At 31.0% G+C, this 21,919-nt stretch overlaps 1 protein-coding gene across 1 annotated transcript in view; it reads left to right on the forward strand.

Moving 5' to 3' along the window:
• The window catches only part of nAChRalpha3 (nicotinic Acetylcholine Receptor alpha3), a 162,681-nt gene that overhangs the window by 84,002 nt on the left and 56,760 nt on the right, over positions 1–21,919 (forward strand). Inside the window, exons 2-3 of the mRNA XM_065506646.1 lie at positions 12,679–12,973; positions 16,468–16,648. Of these exons, the coding sequence (XP_065362718.1) occupies positions 12,679–12,973; positions 16,468–16,648 (476 nt within the window). The remainder of the gene's footprint in view (positions 1–12,678; positions 12,974–16,467; positions 16,649–21,919) is intronic.

Below are 21,919 nucleotides of genomic sequence, written 5' to 3' on the forward strand. Positions count from 1 at the left end.
GCGCAAGTCTCTTGCCCAACAACAAAACAGCATTTTTAAAATGTTTCTTCTCCTTAACCCGACATTACCTCTGCCTTCAACAAACACAAGAGACTTGCGCAACTAAATTGCCTAGTGTGAAAGGGGTCTAAGATTGCACTGTCCTAATTATTGGAGTATCCTGCGTCTCCATGTACGATAAACATTGGGGCAGAAACAAACTTTTTTGGAAATAAATCTGGCATTTCTAAACTGTTGGTCCGATCGGGAGAAAATTTGACGTGGGTGTAGCCAAGGAGTATTAATAAAAGAGTTAAGTCACCTTTTCGCCAAAAACTACAAAAATCTACTATTTTTAAATTCAAAATCGTTTATTTTTGGATCCATAATTGATATTGGATCCAAATTCGAGTCCATTCGGTCCAAAAATACGACCTATATTTTCAAAAAGCGGACCAAGGTACGGCAAAATTTTAAAATTTCAATTTTCAAATGCTTATAACTCGGAAATTGTATGAAATAAATAGCAAACGCAATACCTAGCCTAGAGCTTTCCAAAAATATAAACATCTTTGAAATAGGATGGGAAACAAAATTACGCGTGTTTAAAAATTTTACATATCGAAGGTGCCGTACATTGAGTTCCCATAGCGCCGCTCCTGGACCACTTGTAGACCCCATTTTAATAACTTAAACTCGAATACTCCCGATCGGAACAGCCGATTAAAAAATGACAGATTTATTTCCAAAAAGTTTTGATTCTGCCCCACTGTGCGATGTTGCCATTAGATCCAGTCTATTGTTATTTTGTATAAGTTTCGCTAAACTGTTGCTATTCCAGCTAGATGATTGGTCTGCTGTAGCTGGTCTAGGATAATGGGGCTGTCATCTGTCGTTGCCTAGAAACAACGCCTTTAGAGAATCCAAAACCGAAACCAGTCAACCGGTTTTTTCATCTTTGTAAACTTCACCGGTTTCGGTTTTTTTAACTTTTCGGTTTTTTAACATACCGGTTTTTGTATGACGGTTAACCGGTTTTAATGAAATATATTTTCTATATATTTTCATTTTAAAAATATAGATTTATTTTATAGAAAATTGTAGCATTTGAAAACATTTTATAAAATATGTAAAATAATTGCATAAAGAATTCAAAAATGCTAAATTTCCATTAAATAACAATTTAATATGAACCGGTACCGTTTTTTTTTTTTGAAGACAAAAACCTAAACCGATTAACCGGTTTTTTAAGAGACAATAATCGAAACCGTTTTTTCAAAAACACACTTTTTCGGTTAAACCGGAAACCGGTTTTTTTTAAATTTGCCGGTTTTTTTGACACTCTAAACGCTCTCTGTGTATTTGGTGTAGTGGTGGGAAAAATTGCTAATCCTTGATTTCCACCAGGGGCCAGACATTAAACCGTAATATTCCATTATGACAACGATCGGACACATATTGCAACCTGCTAAAAACTATTTATAATCAAGTAGTTAGGACGTTTTGACTCAATCGTCTTATAGTCCAGACCTAGCCCCGTCCGACTACTATTTATTTCGATCGTAGCAGAATGCTCTATCTGGTATACAATTCACTTCAGAACAGAGTATCCGAAATTGGCTTAATTCGTTCTTGGCATCAAAAGATGAGCTTGAAAACCATATGTTGCCAGTAATAGTTTTATATTGTACAATTGTTTCAAAATAAAAGCTAAAATTTAAAAAAAAATTGCATCATATACCCAATAAAATCCACTTTTTACATCTTTATACCCCTTTTAATATAATTTCTAACACCACTGTAAATATGTAAATACAAACAAAGAGAGTGAGTGGTACAAAATGAAATCCCGTAAAAGAAAACAACAATACAATTTCATGATGATTATTATTTTTGCGGTTGTTGTTGTTATGGTTTTTGCTTTAACGCCTGAATTTTAAATAAAACAATGTTTTTCTTTTGGTGTTGTTGCTGTTGTTGGTTGTTTCCCTTTTTTCATTATACACTTTTGTTCTAACCATTTTAGTATTTGCTACATGACCAATTGACTATTTAAGTGTAGAGAAATATTATATTTACACACAAAAAATATAAAAACAAATAAACACAAAAACCGAAAAAAAAACAAATACCTAAAGGATAAATATATGCAAATCTAGTTTTATCAACTAAAATAACAGCAACAAAAAAAAAATAGCAGCAGCCAACCAACCAACCACCAACGCCGTCAACAAAATCGTCATCAGCATCATCATTTCCGGTAGATATAGATATTTATTTATTTGTACAGTATATAGACACTGCTGCGGACACACTGTAGACACACACACACATTCACACATACTAAATTGATATACACAGAGAGAAAGAGAGAAAAATTATAAAAAAAAACTGGAAAAACAAATGAAAACTTCAAATAAAAACAACAACATTGATTTTGGCCATGTTAATGTTATGAATAGCAAAATAACACCAACATCAACAATTTTGTTGTTATTTCAGCGCATTCCAAATCAAATCTGTTAACACTGTGTAGAGAACAAATACAACAACGCTGCAAACCTTTAAAAAAACCTCAACTAAAGTGATAAAATTAAATTGAGAAAGTTTTTTAAAGTTTGTTGGTGTTATGTTGTTTTTTTTATTATTATTTCCATTTTAACGTTGAAGTGCAAATGACTTCAAAACAACCTTCACCTGGTAACACCATTTTACCAGCAAATACTCTCACACATTCAACTTTTGCACTAATACCAGCATAGTTGTAAACATGAACAACAACAACAAACAGCTAAAAGTTTAAAACAACAACTAGTAAAATTATTAAAAAGGCCAAACAACAATTATTATAAAAATCTATAACTACATGGAAATGGAAATGGAAATATGCTTGAGCAATAGGGTCGCATTTACTTGGTACATTTTGGAATTTCTTTCTAAAATTATTCTCCGTCATCTAACAATGAAATGCTAAAAATTTTACCCAAGTCGGATAACGTTAGAGGTTCCACATTTTATTTTGAATTTCAAAATTTTGGTCAAAGTAGCACATTATTAGGCATAGAGAAACATAGAGCGGAAACTAGAAAAAAACTCAAACAAAAATTACTCAAAATAATCACACATACGAGTGTTGTTTTTGTTTTCACATAGTTTTTTCTACTAAAACGTTCTCACCCCTTAGGTTTCTGACAACTGAATTAGGTCTTTGACAGGAGAGTTTCCGCTCTATGTCTATTCTCTATGTTTTTAGGTATCTGACACAATATCTGATTAAAAAATACGAAACGAAAACATGAATTTCACTCAGTTTTTAAATATTTTTTGAGAGTTTTTGATACAAAAATTTGAAAATTGATTTCGTTTCGTGCATAGAGAAACATAGAGGAAAAATTAAAAAATTACTCAAAATAACACGTACGAGTTTTGTTTTTGCCTTCACATAGTTTCTTCTACTAATACATTCTCACCCCTTAGGTTTCTGACAAATGAGTTAGGTCTTTTACAGGAGAGTTTCCACTCTATGTCTATTCTCTATGATTTCGTGTTTCTGAATCAGGCTCTTAAAAACAAGTAAGAGAGCTATATTCGGCTGTGCCGAATCTTATATACCCTTAACCAAATTATACTTCAAAATACAAATTTTAAATATTTTAAGATGAACAAAATTTATTTTTTTTCCAAAGTTGTTTTATTCTTTTTTTGGAAATAAAATTTTTCGAATTGTTATTTAATTTTTTTTTTTAAATTAAAAAAATTTTTTGTTTTTTAAATTTTTTTTTGGTGAAAAAAATATCGGGTTAAAAAATATTTTTCCGATTTTGACCAACTTACTATGGTCTTATATACGTCGTTGTAAAGGTCTTTGATATATCTATCATTATATATCCATATTGTCTATATTAATGACTTAGTAATCCAGATAGAGGTAAAAAATCGAGGTTGTCCTGCATTTTTCCTCATATCTCAGCCATTTGTGGACCGATTTGGTTAATTTTAAATAGGAAACATCTCGAAAGCATGTCTGACAGAATTATTGAAGATCCGGATCCCGAAGATATCTGGGGTCACCACACGCAGAGAAAAAATATAATTGGGCATGGTTACTGTAACCATTTAAATAGTGTTACAAAATGTTTAACAATATTATAGTCACAGTAACTATTTACATGATTGTGGTAACCATAATATGGTTAATTTATGATTCACATGATTGTAGCAACCATATATATGGTTACAGTAAACAAATATATGTTTGTGGCAACCATATTTATGATGAATAATTTTATCATAATATGTTGTTCTCAGATTATGATAAGCCTTAAGCCGAGAGCAGCACAATATAATAAGTCCTTCATCATATGAATGGTTGTCACAAACATATATTTGTTTACTGTAACCATATATATGGTTGCTACAATCATGTGAATCGTAAATTAACCATATTATGGTTACCACGATCATGTAAATGGTTACTGTTACTATAATATAGTTAAAAAACTTGTAGCAATATTGAAATGGTTACAGTAACCATGCCCAACTATATTTTTTCTCTGCGTGCAGAAAATTGATTTCAACAGACAGACGGACATGGCTTAATCGACACCGCTATCCATAAGGATCCAGAATATATATATTTTATAAAGTCGGAAAATTATATTGTGGAAATTACAAACGGAATGACAAACTTATGTATACCCTTCTGAAGAAGCTGAAGGGTATAATAATAATGAAAAATTAATTAAAAATCGAAAAAAAAAAATAATTTTTATTCGAATGAATTTATTCAAAGTATTGGCCATTGTTGCCTATGACATTCTCCCATTTTTCTGGCAACAAAAAACTACTCATCTTTTGAGACCCAGAACGAATGAAGCCAATTTCGGATACTCTGTTCTGAATTGAAGCGTATGCCAGAGGGAGCGTTCAGGATCGATGGAAACAAATAGAAGTCGGACGGGACAAGGTCTGAACTATAAAGCGGATGAGGCAAAACTTCCTAACAATTTCTTTCTAAATAGTTTATAACAGGTATTGCAACCGAACGTCGTACATGTCTGGCTGCATGTTCTGGGCGTTTTTCGGCCAATGCTCACTTCAAACGAATCAGTTACGTTCGGTATAGGTGATGGTTTAACCAGATTTCAGAAGCTCCCACCAAATACGTAGAATTTCTTAGCGGCATGGATGTTTGGCTTTGGTATCGATTCGGCTGATTGGCCGGGCTTCACGTACGATTTTGCTTCGGGTTATCGTAATGGATCCATTTTTCATCGCAAGTAATGATACGGTGCAAAAATGATTTTCTTTTACAGCATTCAAACATCATTTCGTACCTTGGGTCTTTCTTTCAAGGTCTCTCGGCTTTATAGTATGGTACAATTTCCCTGCTTTTGGATTAATCCTGCCGCTCGCCAATATTTTGAAATTGTTGCTTCCAATGATTTTTCAAGCTCCTTCTTCAAACTTCAATTCTTGGTCTTCAAACTTCTTTTGGCTGGCCTGGGAGATTTTCGTCTTCCGTGTCAAATTCACTTCTTCTGATCCGAACAAACTATCTCTTGCACATTGAAACCGATAGAACAAATTCACCATAAGCTTTGGTGAGCAATTGATATGCTTCAGCGGCACTTTTTTTCTAATTAAAGAAGTAAAGCAAAACTTCCCTTCACAAAATTGGAAATTTTCGAAGCAAAAAAAAACTGTGTTGTTTACACTATAATGTTCAATTACTAAGTGAGAATAAATGACAGATAATGTACCCTTTAATTCTGGAAGAAATTACAGTTACAGAAACAACATGCAACAATGCCGTTACGGAAATTATTCGATTTTGCGTTACCTTGGTTTTATTCAATATTTACAATTCTAAATTCTCTAAACTCTGTTTGCTAAAATGTTCAGCATTTAATTTTTATATATAGCGAAGAACAATGTTGGACCTTAAGAGCAAAAGTACAAAATAAAAACCGCCCAAATGAGCAATAAAATGAGCCTCTTAGTGCAGGAGCAAAAAGAAGTATTCGATGGTACCCCGCATATATCTCATTTTTGATATTAAGGAAGAATAGTAATTTTTGTTATCACATGGAAGCTCTATCCTGGAACAAAATTCAGGTACTTATTAAAAGCATTTTTCGTGCACGTAGAAAAAAGGACTTTTTAAAAGCTATAGTGTAAGGGAATACTTTTCACAATTCGGAACTCATCCTATTCTAACTACTACTTAATTATTATAACTAGCATAAACCGGTGCAATTCGCTACCCCTACCCTAGTAAAATTAAAAAATATGAATGATTTCTGATACAACCTAACTACGTACAATGGAACGAAAATAACACATGCAAAATATAACTAACTAATTTGGTATGGGAGATACCACTCCACTGTTCTGATCCCACCCATTTTTAAATCTTTTGTGTAAAGAAATAACTCATATCAAGCTTTACTTTAACTTTCCTTTATAAGGGAGGGGTCATTCCTACTACGCCGATCACGCTTAACTAAACTTCGTACAGGGATCAGGAATAAATTCGTTTTTAGCTAACCTCCATAGAATGGTAATAAATTGATTGATACAGAGTTTAAATATTTTTAGAATTATTCAAAATTAATTATTTACATTGTGCCACAACCACTACTGCAATCCCGACCATTTTCAGACAATCTCTGTAAAATGGTAAGAGAGCTATGCGTACAATGTTTGAATAACCTTGCAATTATTACTTTGTATGGAAGGTGACTCACCTACTTTTTCGACCCCTCCCATTTTAGTTCCCCAGATATTCGAAATCAATATTTACTCTGTATGGCAGGTGCTACGCCCTCTAATCTAATTCCGTCTATATTCAGCTAAACTCCGCACAGTAATAACAAATTAATTTGTAAAAAGTTTAAACACTTTTACAATTATAGTTCTACAGATATTCGAAATTAATTATTTACTTTGTATAGGGCCACGTCCACTATTCCAAGCCCGCCATTTAAACTAAGTTTAAAGAATCTTGCAATTATAGTTCACAAAATATTTCGAAATAACTATTTAATTTGTATGGGAGATGACTCACCATTTGTTCCGACCCGTCCCATTTTTTATTAAACTTCATGCCGTGATAAGAAATTGATTCGTATGAAGTATTTACCCCAATATGCATAAACAGTTTTTAAATTTGTCAAAAGTTTATAAAACAAATTTTGAATGGAAATTTTGTTTTATAAACCTTTGATAAATTTAAAAATTGTTTATGCATATGGGAGTTAAAAAACAAAAAAAAACACCTACAAAATATAGTTTTTTTAAGTGACTTTGAATTACTAAAGTTTTCTTCTTTGTTTTCTATAACAACTCTCACTTAAAACAGAGCGAAATCAATACTGTTTAATTGTTTTTCTTATTTATTTACAACAACAAATTGGACATACACGCATTGCTTTGTTTACATTTTAGCTTAATGTTCACATGTACACGTTTTTGCATATGGGTTAGTAACATCTTTAAACGCTTATAATCTTAAAAAACTGAACCGATTTCAATAAAATATATATTCTGCACTTCTGTGAATAAATCCCTTTAAAATGGTATACTTCTTGCCCAAATTGAATGTATATATGAGCGTAAAAGGGGTCTGACGAAATCGACTTGCCTATTAATATTATGATGATGATGATTATGAAAAAATATATTGTCGTATGTATAATCATGATATGATCACAAATGTGGCTACTGCCATAATATGGCCATGTCATAATTGGTTTAAATCTAATCATATTATGATTCAGCTGTAAGGGTCAATTGACTCCCTGCTTAGAACATGCACGTGTTAAAATAACTAGTCACGTTGCTAGTTATGTAACCAGCTTTTACCCTAAATGATACGTAAAATCAATAGTTCGGGACAGTCTCCTATAACTGCTGGGGTATTCCATGCAAATTAAAGTATTTGTAACCTTGAAGCAAAGCTAGTCTTTAATTTTTCTTATATTTCATATATTTTTAAAGAAAACTTGTTATTGTTGCTGTTTCTTTAATCCTAAAATATGTTATAAATGTTTATTTTGTCTATTTATCATTTCTGTTCCCCTTTTTTTTGCTTCTGTTACATGTTTTTATTAACGATTTAACTAAAACTATTGTTAATGAACCTCATTCGAAAATCATGTCACATAAACAAACATACATATGTACATTTATTAGCTCAATCATTAAATAAAACTATGCACAAGAAATAAATATGTTTTATTATTAATAATCATAATCGTCCACAGTTGACAATTTTATTAAGGAGAAATATTTTTTTATTTTTTGGTTTTTCTACCCCAACAATTTTACAGACACCACACATCAGTTGCTGTTGGATGTTGGTTTGTTGGTTGTGAAAAATGACTGACCATGTGTTTTAGGGCAATTAAATTTAATCATTGGGAAAGATAACTCGGCCACAGAATTACATATTTTTTTTTATTACACAAAAACATTTATATTTATATGTATGAGTGTATGATGTCTTGATAATGACTAAATTATGATATGACCAACATAATAAAATAAAACAGAGACACACGCAATCATACAGGAATAGAGACAGATACAATACGAATATACCCTGCAGTTCACAAAGAAGTCACAAACATTGTGGTAATTGAATAAGGCGGTAATCTATTAAATTACTATTATACTAATCAAATTTGTATTATTCCAAACTAAATTTGTTTGCCACAATCACAGAAAAAACTATTTCTTAAACCGTTTCAATTCAAATATTTGTCACATATTGAACTGGTTTCAATTATTTCATAATTAAATCAAGTATTCATTTGCTCAAAAACAAAATTTCTTGATATTTTCTATTGAATTTTGGGTTTTGATTTTGATTATTTTGACAATTGAATATACAATTTTCGTTATTGGTTGAATTTCAAATACAAAAACTATTGAATAGAGAATTTTCGTAATTGAAAACACATTTTTGTTATTTTTTGTGTTTCAATTACGAAAATTATCTATTCAATAATATTTGTATTTGAAATTCAACCAATAACGAAAATTGTATATTCAATTGTCAAAATAATTAAATTCAAAACTCAAAATTCAATAGAAAATATCAAGAAATTTTGTTTTTGAGCAAATGAATACTTGATTTAATTATGAAATAATTGAAACCAATTCAATATGGGATAAATGTTTGAATTGAAATACAATTTTTTCTGTGATTGTAAAATGCGATCATTAGAGGTGAATCATTTGATTTGCCAACTTATTCGGATTTGTCTGTCTTTTGTTTGTTGGTCTTTATCACTTCATAATTACTTATACATGTCCTCCTGTGGAACTAACTACGATCATTGTTAATAGGCACTTTTTTAAAGTTATGCACAGGACGTCAATTGATTCAGTGTGCATTACCTTTCACCAGCAAAATCGCTAGTCCAATAATTACATTAAGTATACAAACAAACAATAACTGGCTAAATTTTACTTTAAATTATGAGATGAGTAAAAACAAGAATTTCTAGTAATTCCTCTATCAAACACTGCAGGGGATTCATATTCACACATTTATATACAGAGACACATTCAAATATATACAAACAACTACATTTGTAATAATAACATGTCAAATAAAACCAAAACACAGACACCACTTTGTGTCATACTCTCATTACTATCCAGCTGGAATGAAAATAATAATGTTATTGGTTTTGTACCATTCTGGTACAATTAAAAAAATAAAAAAAGTTCCATGTTTAAGAATTGTTTTTAATACATTCCTGCAGAATATTTTAATTCAAATAGTAGAACTGTAAAAGGTTTTAAGAGTATTTAAAATTTACTAATAAGATGAAATGTCAATTATGGTTATATTTGTTATATAAACAGAGCTGGAGTTGAACTCTCAACTATCATTTCCAAGAATAAAAAGTTTAAACCAGAGTAAAACAAAAATGAGAATATATTGGTTTCGTGTTGTGTTTGTGTAACCGCACAGAGAAAACAGATTCGTGATAGCAACCGAATTTGTTTCCAATCGAATGATTCTATCTTAGTGACCGAATTTTACAGTTGTGACTACAATATTTTGTAAGGGGTAACTAAAATTTGGTTGCCTCAACTGAAATTCTTCTTTATCAACTGACTTTCTGTTGTTAGAACTGAAAAATTCAATGTGTGCAACCGAATTTTTCGATTGGCAACAAATTCGGTTGCTATCACGAATCTGTTTTCTCTGTGCGATTAATGTTCATGTCACGGTGCTATTGTTCATACTGCGAGGACGCTATTGTGTGTCAACTTACTTCGAAATGTTTCTCACTAAGTAGCTAAGTAGAGGTTGCAGGATAATAAGTTTTGAATTAGCTTTGTGATTTGATTTACAAGTTTTATCAAAAATGTAGTGAAAATTTCAATTTTGAATCTTCTTATTCAGCCTCAATGATTCCAACAGGAAATAAAACAAGTAAGGGAGCATTATTCTGGTTTGCCGAATTAGTCTTTAAAATAAATTTAAAAATATTTTTAGGTAAAAAGTTTTTTTTTTTGTTAAATTGAATTTAATTTGATATTTTTTAGTGAAAAAATTTTAAGTTAAAAAAATGTTTTTGGTGAAAAAAAATCGGGTTAAACATTTTTTCCTGATTTTGACGCATTGCAATTCCAAAATACAATGGCTTATATACGTCGTTGCAAAGGTCTCTAAAATATCTATCATTAGATATCTATATTGTCCATATTATAATGACTTAGTAATCCAATATAGAGCAAAAATAGGTAAAAAATCCAGGTCGTTATTATTTGCTTATATCTCAGCCATTTGTTGGCCGATTTTCTCGATTTTAAATAGCAACCGAACCGGGACTTTAGCGGGTATATTGATGTATGAATCATGTGTGTAAGTTATTTGGGGGTCACGGAAAGTTGATTTCAACATACAAACGGATAGATGGCAAATGAAAAATATATAAATTACAAACGGAATGATAAACTTGTATACACCCTTGCCCCTCATGGTGAAGGGTGTAAAGGACGAGAGGACGATCAAAGCTGCAAAAGGTTTTTGCAAAGTTGTTTCAAATTTAATTTTTATAGCCTGAAATAAATTTCAAAACATTATATCGGAAAATCTAATGTGTGGGATATACGAGTAGAATTTTGGAATTAATTTTACTTTTTTACATATTCTAGACGGTTTTCGGCCAATGCTTGCTTGAAACGAATCAGTTGTGTTCGGTAGAGGTTCTCTGTGATGGTCTGGCTAGACTTCAGCAGCTTATAATATATAGGACCCTTTTACTCCCACTAAATACAGAGCATGATCTTAGCGCAATAGATACTTGGCTTTGATGTCGATTTGGCGGGATGAAAAACGATCGCTCCATCCATTGGATCCATTTTTCGTCTCAAGTGTTGATTCGGTGCAAAAATTATTTTCTTTTATAGCGTTCAAGCATCATTTCGGACATGCAAGGTCTATCGGCTTCAAAATCTTTTGAAATCGCTGCTTGAGTAGCTCCCAATGATGTTGCAAACCCTTGTTGAGTTTGATGCCTCCAATTCTTGGTCTTCAAACTTTTTTGACTGGCCTGCGCGTTTTTTTTCTTCCGTGTCAAAATCACCATTTCTGAGCCGCACAAACCATCTCTCGCTCGTTGAAACCTATGTAAAACAGTCATCGAAGCTTAAGCAATCGGCAATAGCCTTCAAAATTACATACATATAGATACTGCTTGAAGATACTGCTTTCATGATAGTGTAGGCATTGACAGGGAAAGTGAAGAGTGTTCTCCTCTTCCTCACGACACCAACTTCAAATATCAACCAAACACAGTCTATCTCGAATAATTATTTCTCAGTGTGTTTGCATCAATGACTTTGATATATATTTGTCTCTCATTTAAAACCACAGCTGTGTTATTGAAACCAGCTGATTAATATATGTATGTATAAATTGTGGCTTTAACCATAGATAAATAAACATAGATCGGAAACTTTCATATCAAAGACCTAACTCTGTTGTCAAAAAACTTAGTGGTGAGAAAATATTAGTAAAAAAAATATGTGAAAACAAAAACAACACTCGTATATGTAACTTTTTTGAGTATTTTTTTCGTTTGAGATTTTTTCTAGTTTCCACTCTAGAAACTAGAAATATATAAAACAAAAATTACTCGAAATAATCACACATACAAGTGTTGTGTTTGTTTTCACATAGTTTTTTTCACTAATATCTTCTCACCACTTAGGTTTTTGGCAACTGAGTTAGGTCTTTAGAGTTTCACTATAACTACTTCTAGAAATAATTTAAATATTTTAAATTTGTGAGAATCCAACAATACTATAAATCGAATTACGTATATAATATTAAACATCCAACAATTTGGTACAATTAATACCTTAAAAAGTACTTAATTTCCACCTCAAGTACCTAAACATAACTCTGCCTACCCTATTACTCAATAAATTCGCCAAACAAAAGAGCAAATGAAATCTAAAAAAACTATAAAAGAACAAAAAAACCAACTCTGTGTTATCAATTAACTTTTATTACATGTACTTAAATAATCATAAACAACAGTTTTTTTGTTGTCGCTTTTCATTTATAATATTTATTTGTATAAACTTTTTATAAATTTTCTTTTCACAGTTTATGAGTAATGATTTAATTTATGTTATAATACTGGTTTGTTTGTTTTTTGATTCCAGGCAGCACATCGAATCCCGATGCTAAACGTCTATACGACGATCTTCTCAGTAATTACAACAAATTAGTGCGACCCGTTGTCAATGTAACCGACGCTCTAACCGTACGTATCAAACTGAAATTATCGCAATTGATTGATGTCAATTTGAAAAATCAAATCATGACAACCAATTTATGGGTGGAACAATCGTGGTACGATTATAAACTACAGTGGGAGCCAAAGGAATATGGTGGTGTCGAAATGTTGCATGTGCCCAGTGATCATATATGGCGACCGGATATTGTCTTGTACAATAAGTGAGTTTGAAATTTATTTTTATATTTTTATTACATATAGGTAGAATAATAACACTTATTTAAGTTAATTTCAAAAGCTGTGTAAAGCCTTAGAAAATTTAGTCAGAAAATTTTAAAATAAACATGTTTCGCTGAACTTCAAACTGCAGTACACTCATGTTCTATAAATTGATATTTATACAATTGACTTTTTTGTCGTAAAAAATCAAAAAATCGATTTCGTTATCCCAAAAAAGTCAGTCACTCGACTTTTTTGGGTTAAGAAAAAGTAGATTTTTGTTGTTGAGCAAATAAAAAAATGTTTTTTTCTCATCAGATTTATTGATACATCGATACAAATCAACGATGTATTTTCTTCATTACAATAGCATAAAATTTGGAAAAGAGTCGACTAAAAAAAGTCGTTATGTCGACGATTTTTACAAAAGTCAATAAATTCAACTACTGTAAAGTAGATAACAATACCAAAATTACTAAAAACATTACCTTAAAATGAAGAATGACCAGACCAAATAAATTATTTTAAACTTTTCAAAAAAATCGAACAGTCGAAATCGACTTTTAATCGCATAAATTTGAACAATCGATTATGTTATCTCAAAAACGTTGTAAAGTCGATTAACTGAGAAAAAAATGTTTTATTACATCAAACAAAATTAATTTTTTTTATAAAAATAATAAAAATTTCGAAAAAAGTTGTCATGTCAACTATTAAAAAGCAAATAAAATTCGACTTTCTACTTTACAGAAGGCTCTATAAATGAAACAAATTTTTTACTTTTCGAGTTTAAAATTTTAGATTTTTCTAAAAGATTGACTGTTTGACTTTAGCTATTTATGAAAAGTCGACTTTTTTAAAATTTTCGAAATTCCATCCTATTGTAATATAAAAAAATTGTAACAAAAAAATATAAATTGAAAAGTTGACGTTTTTAGTTATATGACTTTTTAAAAAAAGTCGTTATGTCGACTTTACAAGCCTACGTGAAGTAGATATCAAAATTAATATATTATTTTTAAACTGTTCCAAAAATCGAAATTGTATTTTGATCGAAAAATATGCGAATAATGGATTACGTTATCCCAAAAACGTTGACAAGTCGACTAACTGAGAAAAAAATAATTTCGAAAAAAGTTGTCATGACAATTATAATGAAAACAAGTAAGAGAGCTATATTCGGCTGTGCCGAATCGTATATACCTTCACCAAATTATACTTTAAAATAATATTTTTTAAATATTTTTAGGTAAACAAAATTTAATTTTTTTTTATTGTTTTTCAAATTTTTTTTTTTTCGAAATTGTTTTTTAATTTTTTTTAAAAAAAGTTTTTTTAAAAAATTATTTTTGATTTTTTTTTTTTTTTGGAAAAAAAATTTATGAAAAAAAAATTTTTTTTATGAAAAAAAAATTCGGGACTTTGACCCATTGTAGGTCCAACTTACTATAGCCTTATCTACATCGTTGCAATGGACTTTGAAATATCTATCATTAGATATCCATATTGTCTATATTAATGACTTAGTAATCCAGATATAGATCAAAAATAGGTCAAAAATCGAGGTTGCCCCGGTTTTTTGCTCATATCTCCGTTATTTATGGACCGATTTTAAATAGCAAACTTCTCGAAAGCATGTCTGACAGAATTATTGAAGATTTGGATCCCGAAGATATCTGGGGTCTTCAGAAAATTGATTTCAACAGACGGACAGACAGACGGACATGGCTTAATCGACTCCGCTATCTATAAGGATCCAGAATATATATACTTTATAGGGTCGGAAATGAAAAATGTAGAAATTACAAACGGAATGACAAACTTATATATACCATTCTCACGAAGGTGAAGGGTATAAAAATAAATAAAAGTCGACTTTTTTGTTTACAAAAGCGTCTTTTGTTTTATGAAAAATTTTGAACAGTCGACTTTTCGACTTTTGCTATATAATATAATCGATTATTGGATTCGATTTCGACTTTTATCAGGAAAACTACGATGGTTCGAGCAATCGAGTTATATAACCCTACTGTAAAATAGACTACAATACAAAAATTAACAAGAAATTACTTTAAAATGAAGAATGACCAAACCAAATAAATAATTTTTAAACTGTTCAAAACAGTCGACCAGTAGAAATCGACTTTAATTTTCTTTAACTTTTCAATATCGTCTAAGAAAAAACTAAAAGTCGATTTTTCGATTTTAAAAAATTTGATCTTTAGATTTTCGAAAAGTCGATTTTTCGATTTTTGCTATTATGAAAAGTCGAGTTTTTATTGTCCTTTTTTTAAATTGTCGACATTTTATTGTAATGTAAAAAATATATGCGAATTTTCGATTTTTTTTAGCAAAAATACGGTTGTTCGAACAATTGACTTACAGAACCATAGTGTAAAGTAAATATTGTTACGTTTTAACCTTTTCAAAACGCTGGTTTATTTCCTTTAAATAAACCGGATACTTTTGATTGCAAATAAAAGCCGTTTAGTAGTTTGAAAATGGTAACAACTCTTTATTTATTCAAATGTACAACAACAGAACTAAATAGTCACTCAATGTTTTTTCTACACATTTGTAAATTCGCAGAAATACAGACTAATTTATAATGTACACGAATTTACTTGAAAAACACAACACACTTTAAGACACTCAGTTGATGTTTATTCGAAAAGCGTCTCTGATAAACTCAGTCACGACTGCAACCTCTGCCACTATTTATAACACTGCCATCTGCACTCTAGATTGTTCTTTAACTGTCAAAATTCGAATATTCTAGATCTTACTAATACATACGCCATCTGTGGTGTACTTTCTACAATGTTCTTTAACTGAATATTCGAATATACAGCGTTGCCAACTTACGACCAATGGTCAACTGAAAGCTTCTATTTAATAATGCCCATAGATATGTTACAGTTTGCTATTACAGAACTGTTATTTGAAAGCATTATGCTACTTTTAAATCAGCCCTTAAAATCGTTATATTTGAATTCAAGTACAATTTCGTAACAATATGATATGAATTACTGAACCAATTATTATCTCACTCTAAAAACCACATGTTTTCTGTTAAAATATCAAAAAATGTATCCAAACCTTACAAATCTATCCATCATTGACATATTTCTGAACCATATTTTCATGTATCTTTCCCTGTATTCCAACAACCAACTGACTTTAACACATGCTCATGTTATGTGTTGCTGTCAAATAAAGATCCCTTTTCAGGCCGTCATCTTCTAATAGCGGCTGCCATTTTTAATTTCCTATTTATGTACATATGTTGGCTGTTTTAAAACAAACACAAAAACTCTACATAGGAAAATATTGACAAACAAATGTTTAACTAAGGCTCCCCACTCTCTCTATGATCCCCTTACATAAGGATTTTTTATGTTTCATAAAAAATATGTTTGAAATGTCTGAATGTCTCTGTCATATTGTAGATTTGATTGTTTTTTCTGGTTCTTACACTTGTTCTCTATATTTCTAGTGCTGATGGTAATTTCGAAGTAACTTTAGCTACAAAGGCCACACTCAACTATACAGGACGTGTTGAATGGCGACCACCTGCTATTTATAAAAGTTCCTGCGAAATTGATGTCGAATATTTTCCTTTCGATGAACAGACGTGTGTTATGAAATTTGGCAGTTGGACATATGATGGGTTTCAGGTAAGTTTGCTCATTTTTCTTTTCCTCGTTTTGCAAAAACTATGAGTTTTGTTTGCAGCAAAAGTAAATGAAATTAATTTTTAGTTTGTATGTAGTATGTTTGTTTGGGAGTAAATAAGATTTAGGATTAGAAGGTTGTAGTAAAATAAATTTACTTGTTACTGTTTCTCTCTTTATTCTTTTTTTGTTTATTTCAGTTTGTTATATTTCAATAAAAATTAATGAACCCCTCAAAAGGTCATGTAGGAGTTTATGGATATGTACTCGTATATGTATATGACTGTAAAAAATACTTAAAAGATGACTAACCTTTTTATTTTTTATACAAAATGTTTATTTTTTTCTTAACAGCTGCAAAGTTTGTATATTATTGAACGGCAAGCGTTTGAAACTAAATATATTATTTTTATAATGAAAATGTTAACGTTTTATTTGAACTTATAATTTGTAATATAAAGTAGATTTATTCTTCTAGCTGTCAAGCAAAGGTTCGAAAGAATTAATTCTTAATTCCATTTTTGATATCAAAATAAATTGTATCTATTTACTATTCCATTAATGAATTCATTATGAATTAATTCATAGACTTAATTCCTTTGCACTTCAATTCTTAATAGAATTAAATTCTTATTGAATCATCCAAGTTTTCTTCAATTCAAATACATTACAAAATAACTTTAAAAATGTAATGTTTGCTTAAATTTTTCTTCAATTCAAATCTATTACAAATAGGCTTAAGTAAACTTTTTCCAATACATTTTGTACAACGAAAAAAAAAATATCTTAATTATATTTGTATTAAATAAAGATTTAAATTTTTCAACAGTGAATGAATTCTGTTTAAATAAAAACCTTTAAATTTATGGAATGAATGGCTGACATTTTTCAATTCCGAATTGAGATTTTAGTGAATCAAGCTCAAATTGAATTAATTATTACGAAACTCTCAGTGACATTCTAAATATAAAGTTATCGTATATCATAAGAGTTGTTATACAAGGTGGTGCAAAAGTAAACTTCCGATGTTGTTTGGCTGTAATTAAAAAAAAATTAAAAACTTTGATTCTTCTTGTGGATTATTTTTATTTATTCTTTTAATTTTTTTTTACATCAAGTCGAGAATATGATGTCATGCAAATGGCCGCCGCCACAGTTGATTGTCATTTGAGCCTTTTTTATGGCATTTTCCATCACTTTGGCCAAAACTTCCGGCGATAGGTCCTCATATTCTTGACGGATATTGTCTTTAAGAGCTGCAAGAGTCTGAGGCTTGTTGACATAAATCCGCGACTTTAAAAAGCCCCACAAAAAGAAGTCTGGAGCGGTCAAATAAGGAGATCTTGCTGGCCAGTGCAAATAGCCAAAACGGGAGATTAGGCGCCCGGGATATGCATCCTTCAGCATATCGGTTGTGGCACGTGCAGTGTGTGCCGTTGCACCGTCCTGTTGGAACCACATGTTTTCCAATCCCAATTCATCAAGTTGTGGCAAAAAGAACTCGTTGATCATTGCTCTGTAGCGCTCACCATTCACAGTAACCGTTTGGACCGCGACGTCTTCAAAGAAAAAGGTCCGATGACTCCTGCAGCGAAAACAGCACACAGCATAGTGACTTTGAGCGGGTGTAATGGCTCTTCGTGGGTTACACGCAGATTTTCAGTGCCCCAGGAGCGTAAATTTTGCTTATTTACGTACCCGCTAAGATGGAAATGGGCTTCATCACTCATGATTATTTTTGATGAAAAATCATCTTCCTTATTGGTCAAATAAATAGTCAGCAATATTCCGCGTTCTGGAGCAGTGTAGCATAACATTGTTTATTAACGTCAAAATGTCAAAACAGAACTGTCATTAGGTGCCAATCGCAAAATTTATAGCATTTTCTGATAGGAGGATTAATTTTGCGCCACCTTGTACTTAGTGACAAAAGTTATGTAATTACACTTGTGTGTCTGGAGAACAGATACTATTACTAGTGCTCGATATCGAGACATAATAACAGAGTTCCTTCTACATAAATTGGAGTTATTTAAAGTCAAAGGCTTATGTCAACCACTCGCTCCATTAAAGGAGGACATTTTTTTCACATGGAGGAACTTTCGATGACAGATTTGCTGTTACAACAAAAACTAAACTGAATTATCGTTAACACTGACAACCACATCTATGACCGTAATTTTACTCCAGATCAATGATTTATTACACAGGTCAACAAATAAATAAAGATACTGTTTATAATATTTCCAAATTCTTTTCCCCATGTGTAACTTTGGATCTACCTTCATTTTTCAATATTGGCTGTCATAAGTAAATTCGTGTGCCCGTTTTGTAATCTTATGTACATTTCTATAATCAATTGATTTCAACATTATGTCCTCATTGCGAAAAAGTTGTCACCGGAAAACCACATTGATGACTGCTATTTTTGTGTGTTTTAAATTAAATTTGTAGTGTTTTAGCAGACACTCTACTCAGACGATGAATCAAAATCTATCAGATTTGTAGGTCACAGAAATGGTGAAAGTTTTTTCTGGTAAACATGACAACGATTTTGAAGTGTTATCGACGCCTTAACTTTTTTCACAAGATGCCTTAAGTGACTCGATAAGAGACCTTGATCTTTTGAAAGCGAGATTTGAAAGTCGCGTTCGCGATAAAAATCTTCTTCCAGTTTTTAGCTCATAAAATGATATAGACTCTTGTAATGATATAACTGACAATATAGGCCATTATAAGACATTTTCCCATATATCCGGCTACATATGGATTCCGAGCCTAAAGAACTGCTCATATTTTAAGGCCAAAAACGAATCATTATCGGATACTCCGTTCCAAAGTGAAGCATATCCCTGGGCGTTTTTCGGCCAATGCCTCAAACGAATCAGTTGCGTTCGGTACAGGTTGCCTGTGATGGTCTGGTCAGATTTTAGCAGAATACTCTCTCTTACGCTTCGGGTTATTGTATTGGATCGCAAGTAATGATTCGGTGCAAAAATGATTTTCTTTTATAGCGTTCAAACATCATTTCGGACATGCAAGGTCTTTCTGCTCGCAAATGTTTTGAAATTACTGCTTGAGTAGCACCCAATGATTTTGCTATTCTTTGACTTCAAACTTTTTTTGGCTGGCATGTGCGGCAAAATCTCTACTTTTGAAACGCCCAAACAATATCTCGCATGTTGAAACCGATTGAACACATTCACCAGAAGCTTTGGTGAGCAATCGTTGTGCTTCAGTTGCAAATTAAAAAAGTAAAGCAAAACTTCCCGCATATGACGCTTTGTTTTTACAAAATTCTACATTTTTGAAGCTAAACAATACATTGTTGTTTACACTATAATGTTCAATAACTAAGTGTAAATAAATGACAGATATGTATCTTTAAATACAAAAACAGCATTGAAAATATTCGCAACTATTGTAAATCCCGCATTTGTAAAAGTAGCTTAAAATCCCACTACCTTCACAGTCGTTTAGACAATTTTCCTGAAAATCTTCTATCGTATAGCGAGGATTAAGAAGAACGTTTCCATAAACATTTAAAAGTGATGAGAGATAGATGCCAAGGTCGTCGTGAATAACATATAATGGCAGATTACTGTGGGAGTATCACACGGAAGTGTCCTAAGAACCTCCATTGTAGAAATCTAAAAAACGAAGCTTCTAACCTGTAAAATAATTGAATAAAATGTTGTAAAATTGTTTACATATTTTCGTTTTTATCCCTGCAATTTCTCGAAAACTACAGGCAGCATTGAACAAATAACAGTTTTAGTTTTGGCGGCACCAAAATCAATGTAGACTTATTAGTGTCAGCTAACTAAATATCTATTAAAAATTTATTAAACTTTAGCTAATGAAATTCAACTTCACAAAACCTTGAACAAACTTTATGAATTTTATTTTTGAAATCTCTTTATAAGAATGAGTAATTGAATATTTAAATTATTGACACCACAAACAAAGTAAACAAAAATTGAATTAGAAGAGCTGCATTAAAAAAATCTTTGAAAACTAAACGAAAGTGTAGACAAATAAAACTGTTAATATGTAAAATATAAAAAACAAATTATCTAGCTTAAATATTCATGAATTGCGGCACCCTCAAACACACCACTATTTAAACACATTAACAAATTTTTCCAAAATATCATTACAGAGTTTTAATATTTTAACAAGCTTAAAGACCATTATTTCTTCAAATATTCTGTACAGCAAATATTTAATAACGATAATTTATTCTTAATATTATTTCTTTTGCTTTCCCGTTTATTTTTGGCAGATTTTGTCCTGCAGCTATAAACAAGTTTTAAGCCTAAAAAAGCCAATTAAAATGTTCTTTTAACTTTATTTAAATTTCGATAAAACTCTCAGGTGTAATATGTATCGGCTGGCAAACAAACATTTAAATTTTGTGAAACAATTTTGAAAATTTGTTTCTATATCTCAATTGTTCTTTCTTTTTTTGATAGTAAGTATGGAAATGTTGTTTTCTTGGTTTTGCAAACAAACAGCCAGTATCCAAGGAAATAGTTTATTAAACTAATTTCCGTCAATGCTTTCCAGTTACAATTTCCGTTTGTTAAAATATCAACTCAATTCATCTCATCTCATTTCATCACATCACCTGCCATTTCGTGCCATCACTACACAGCACAAAAAAAATAAAGACTTTTTGAATTTTATATAGTTTTTATTTTTCATTTTATACCTCTGGAAGATGATGGTGTGTGTCATTGATGAGCCAGCTTGATGAGCAGGTTACTGATGTATTCTATAGTTTTTGTAAGGATTTTTTTCTTTTGCTATTTTGTTGGTGAATCTCTGAAGGCGTTTCTTTAAAAGGGCACAATTTGTTGATGTATTTTTGGTTACAAAAAAGAATTGCTTAATGGTCAGGAAGGGATGGAAATGTGAGTTTTTTTCAAAGTTCTTTAACATGAACTCAAAATTCTTCAATAGCCTTATTTTCCAGGCCTGATAAGTCAATGACTTTTTGTATATAAGAACATTTTTTAAAATCTCCCAGCAGTTCTAGGAGATTTTTGTCCCGAACTAGTGATTTTGCCTATCATTTAGGATGGCAACTAGTTACATAACTAGCTACATGACTAGTTATTTTACATGTCATATTGATACTTTTGGATTTAAATGGGGCTGTTCCAAGTAGTCAATGCATTGAATTCACATAGCAGTTAGATAGAGTCAGTTACTAGTTACTTACCTGGTTGCTTGATCAACTACATCACTAGTTATTTCAACATTTACGGG

Source organism: Calliphora vicina, chromosome 4, assembly GCF_958450345.1.
Source record: "Calliphora vicina chromosome 4, idCalVici1.1, whole genome shotgun sequence".
In the NCBI taxonomy this organism is placed as follows: Eukaryota; Metazoa; Arthropoda; class Insecta; order Diptera; family Calliphoridae; genus Calliphora; species Calliphora vicina.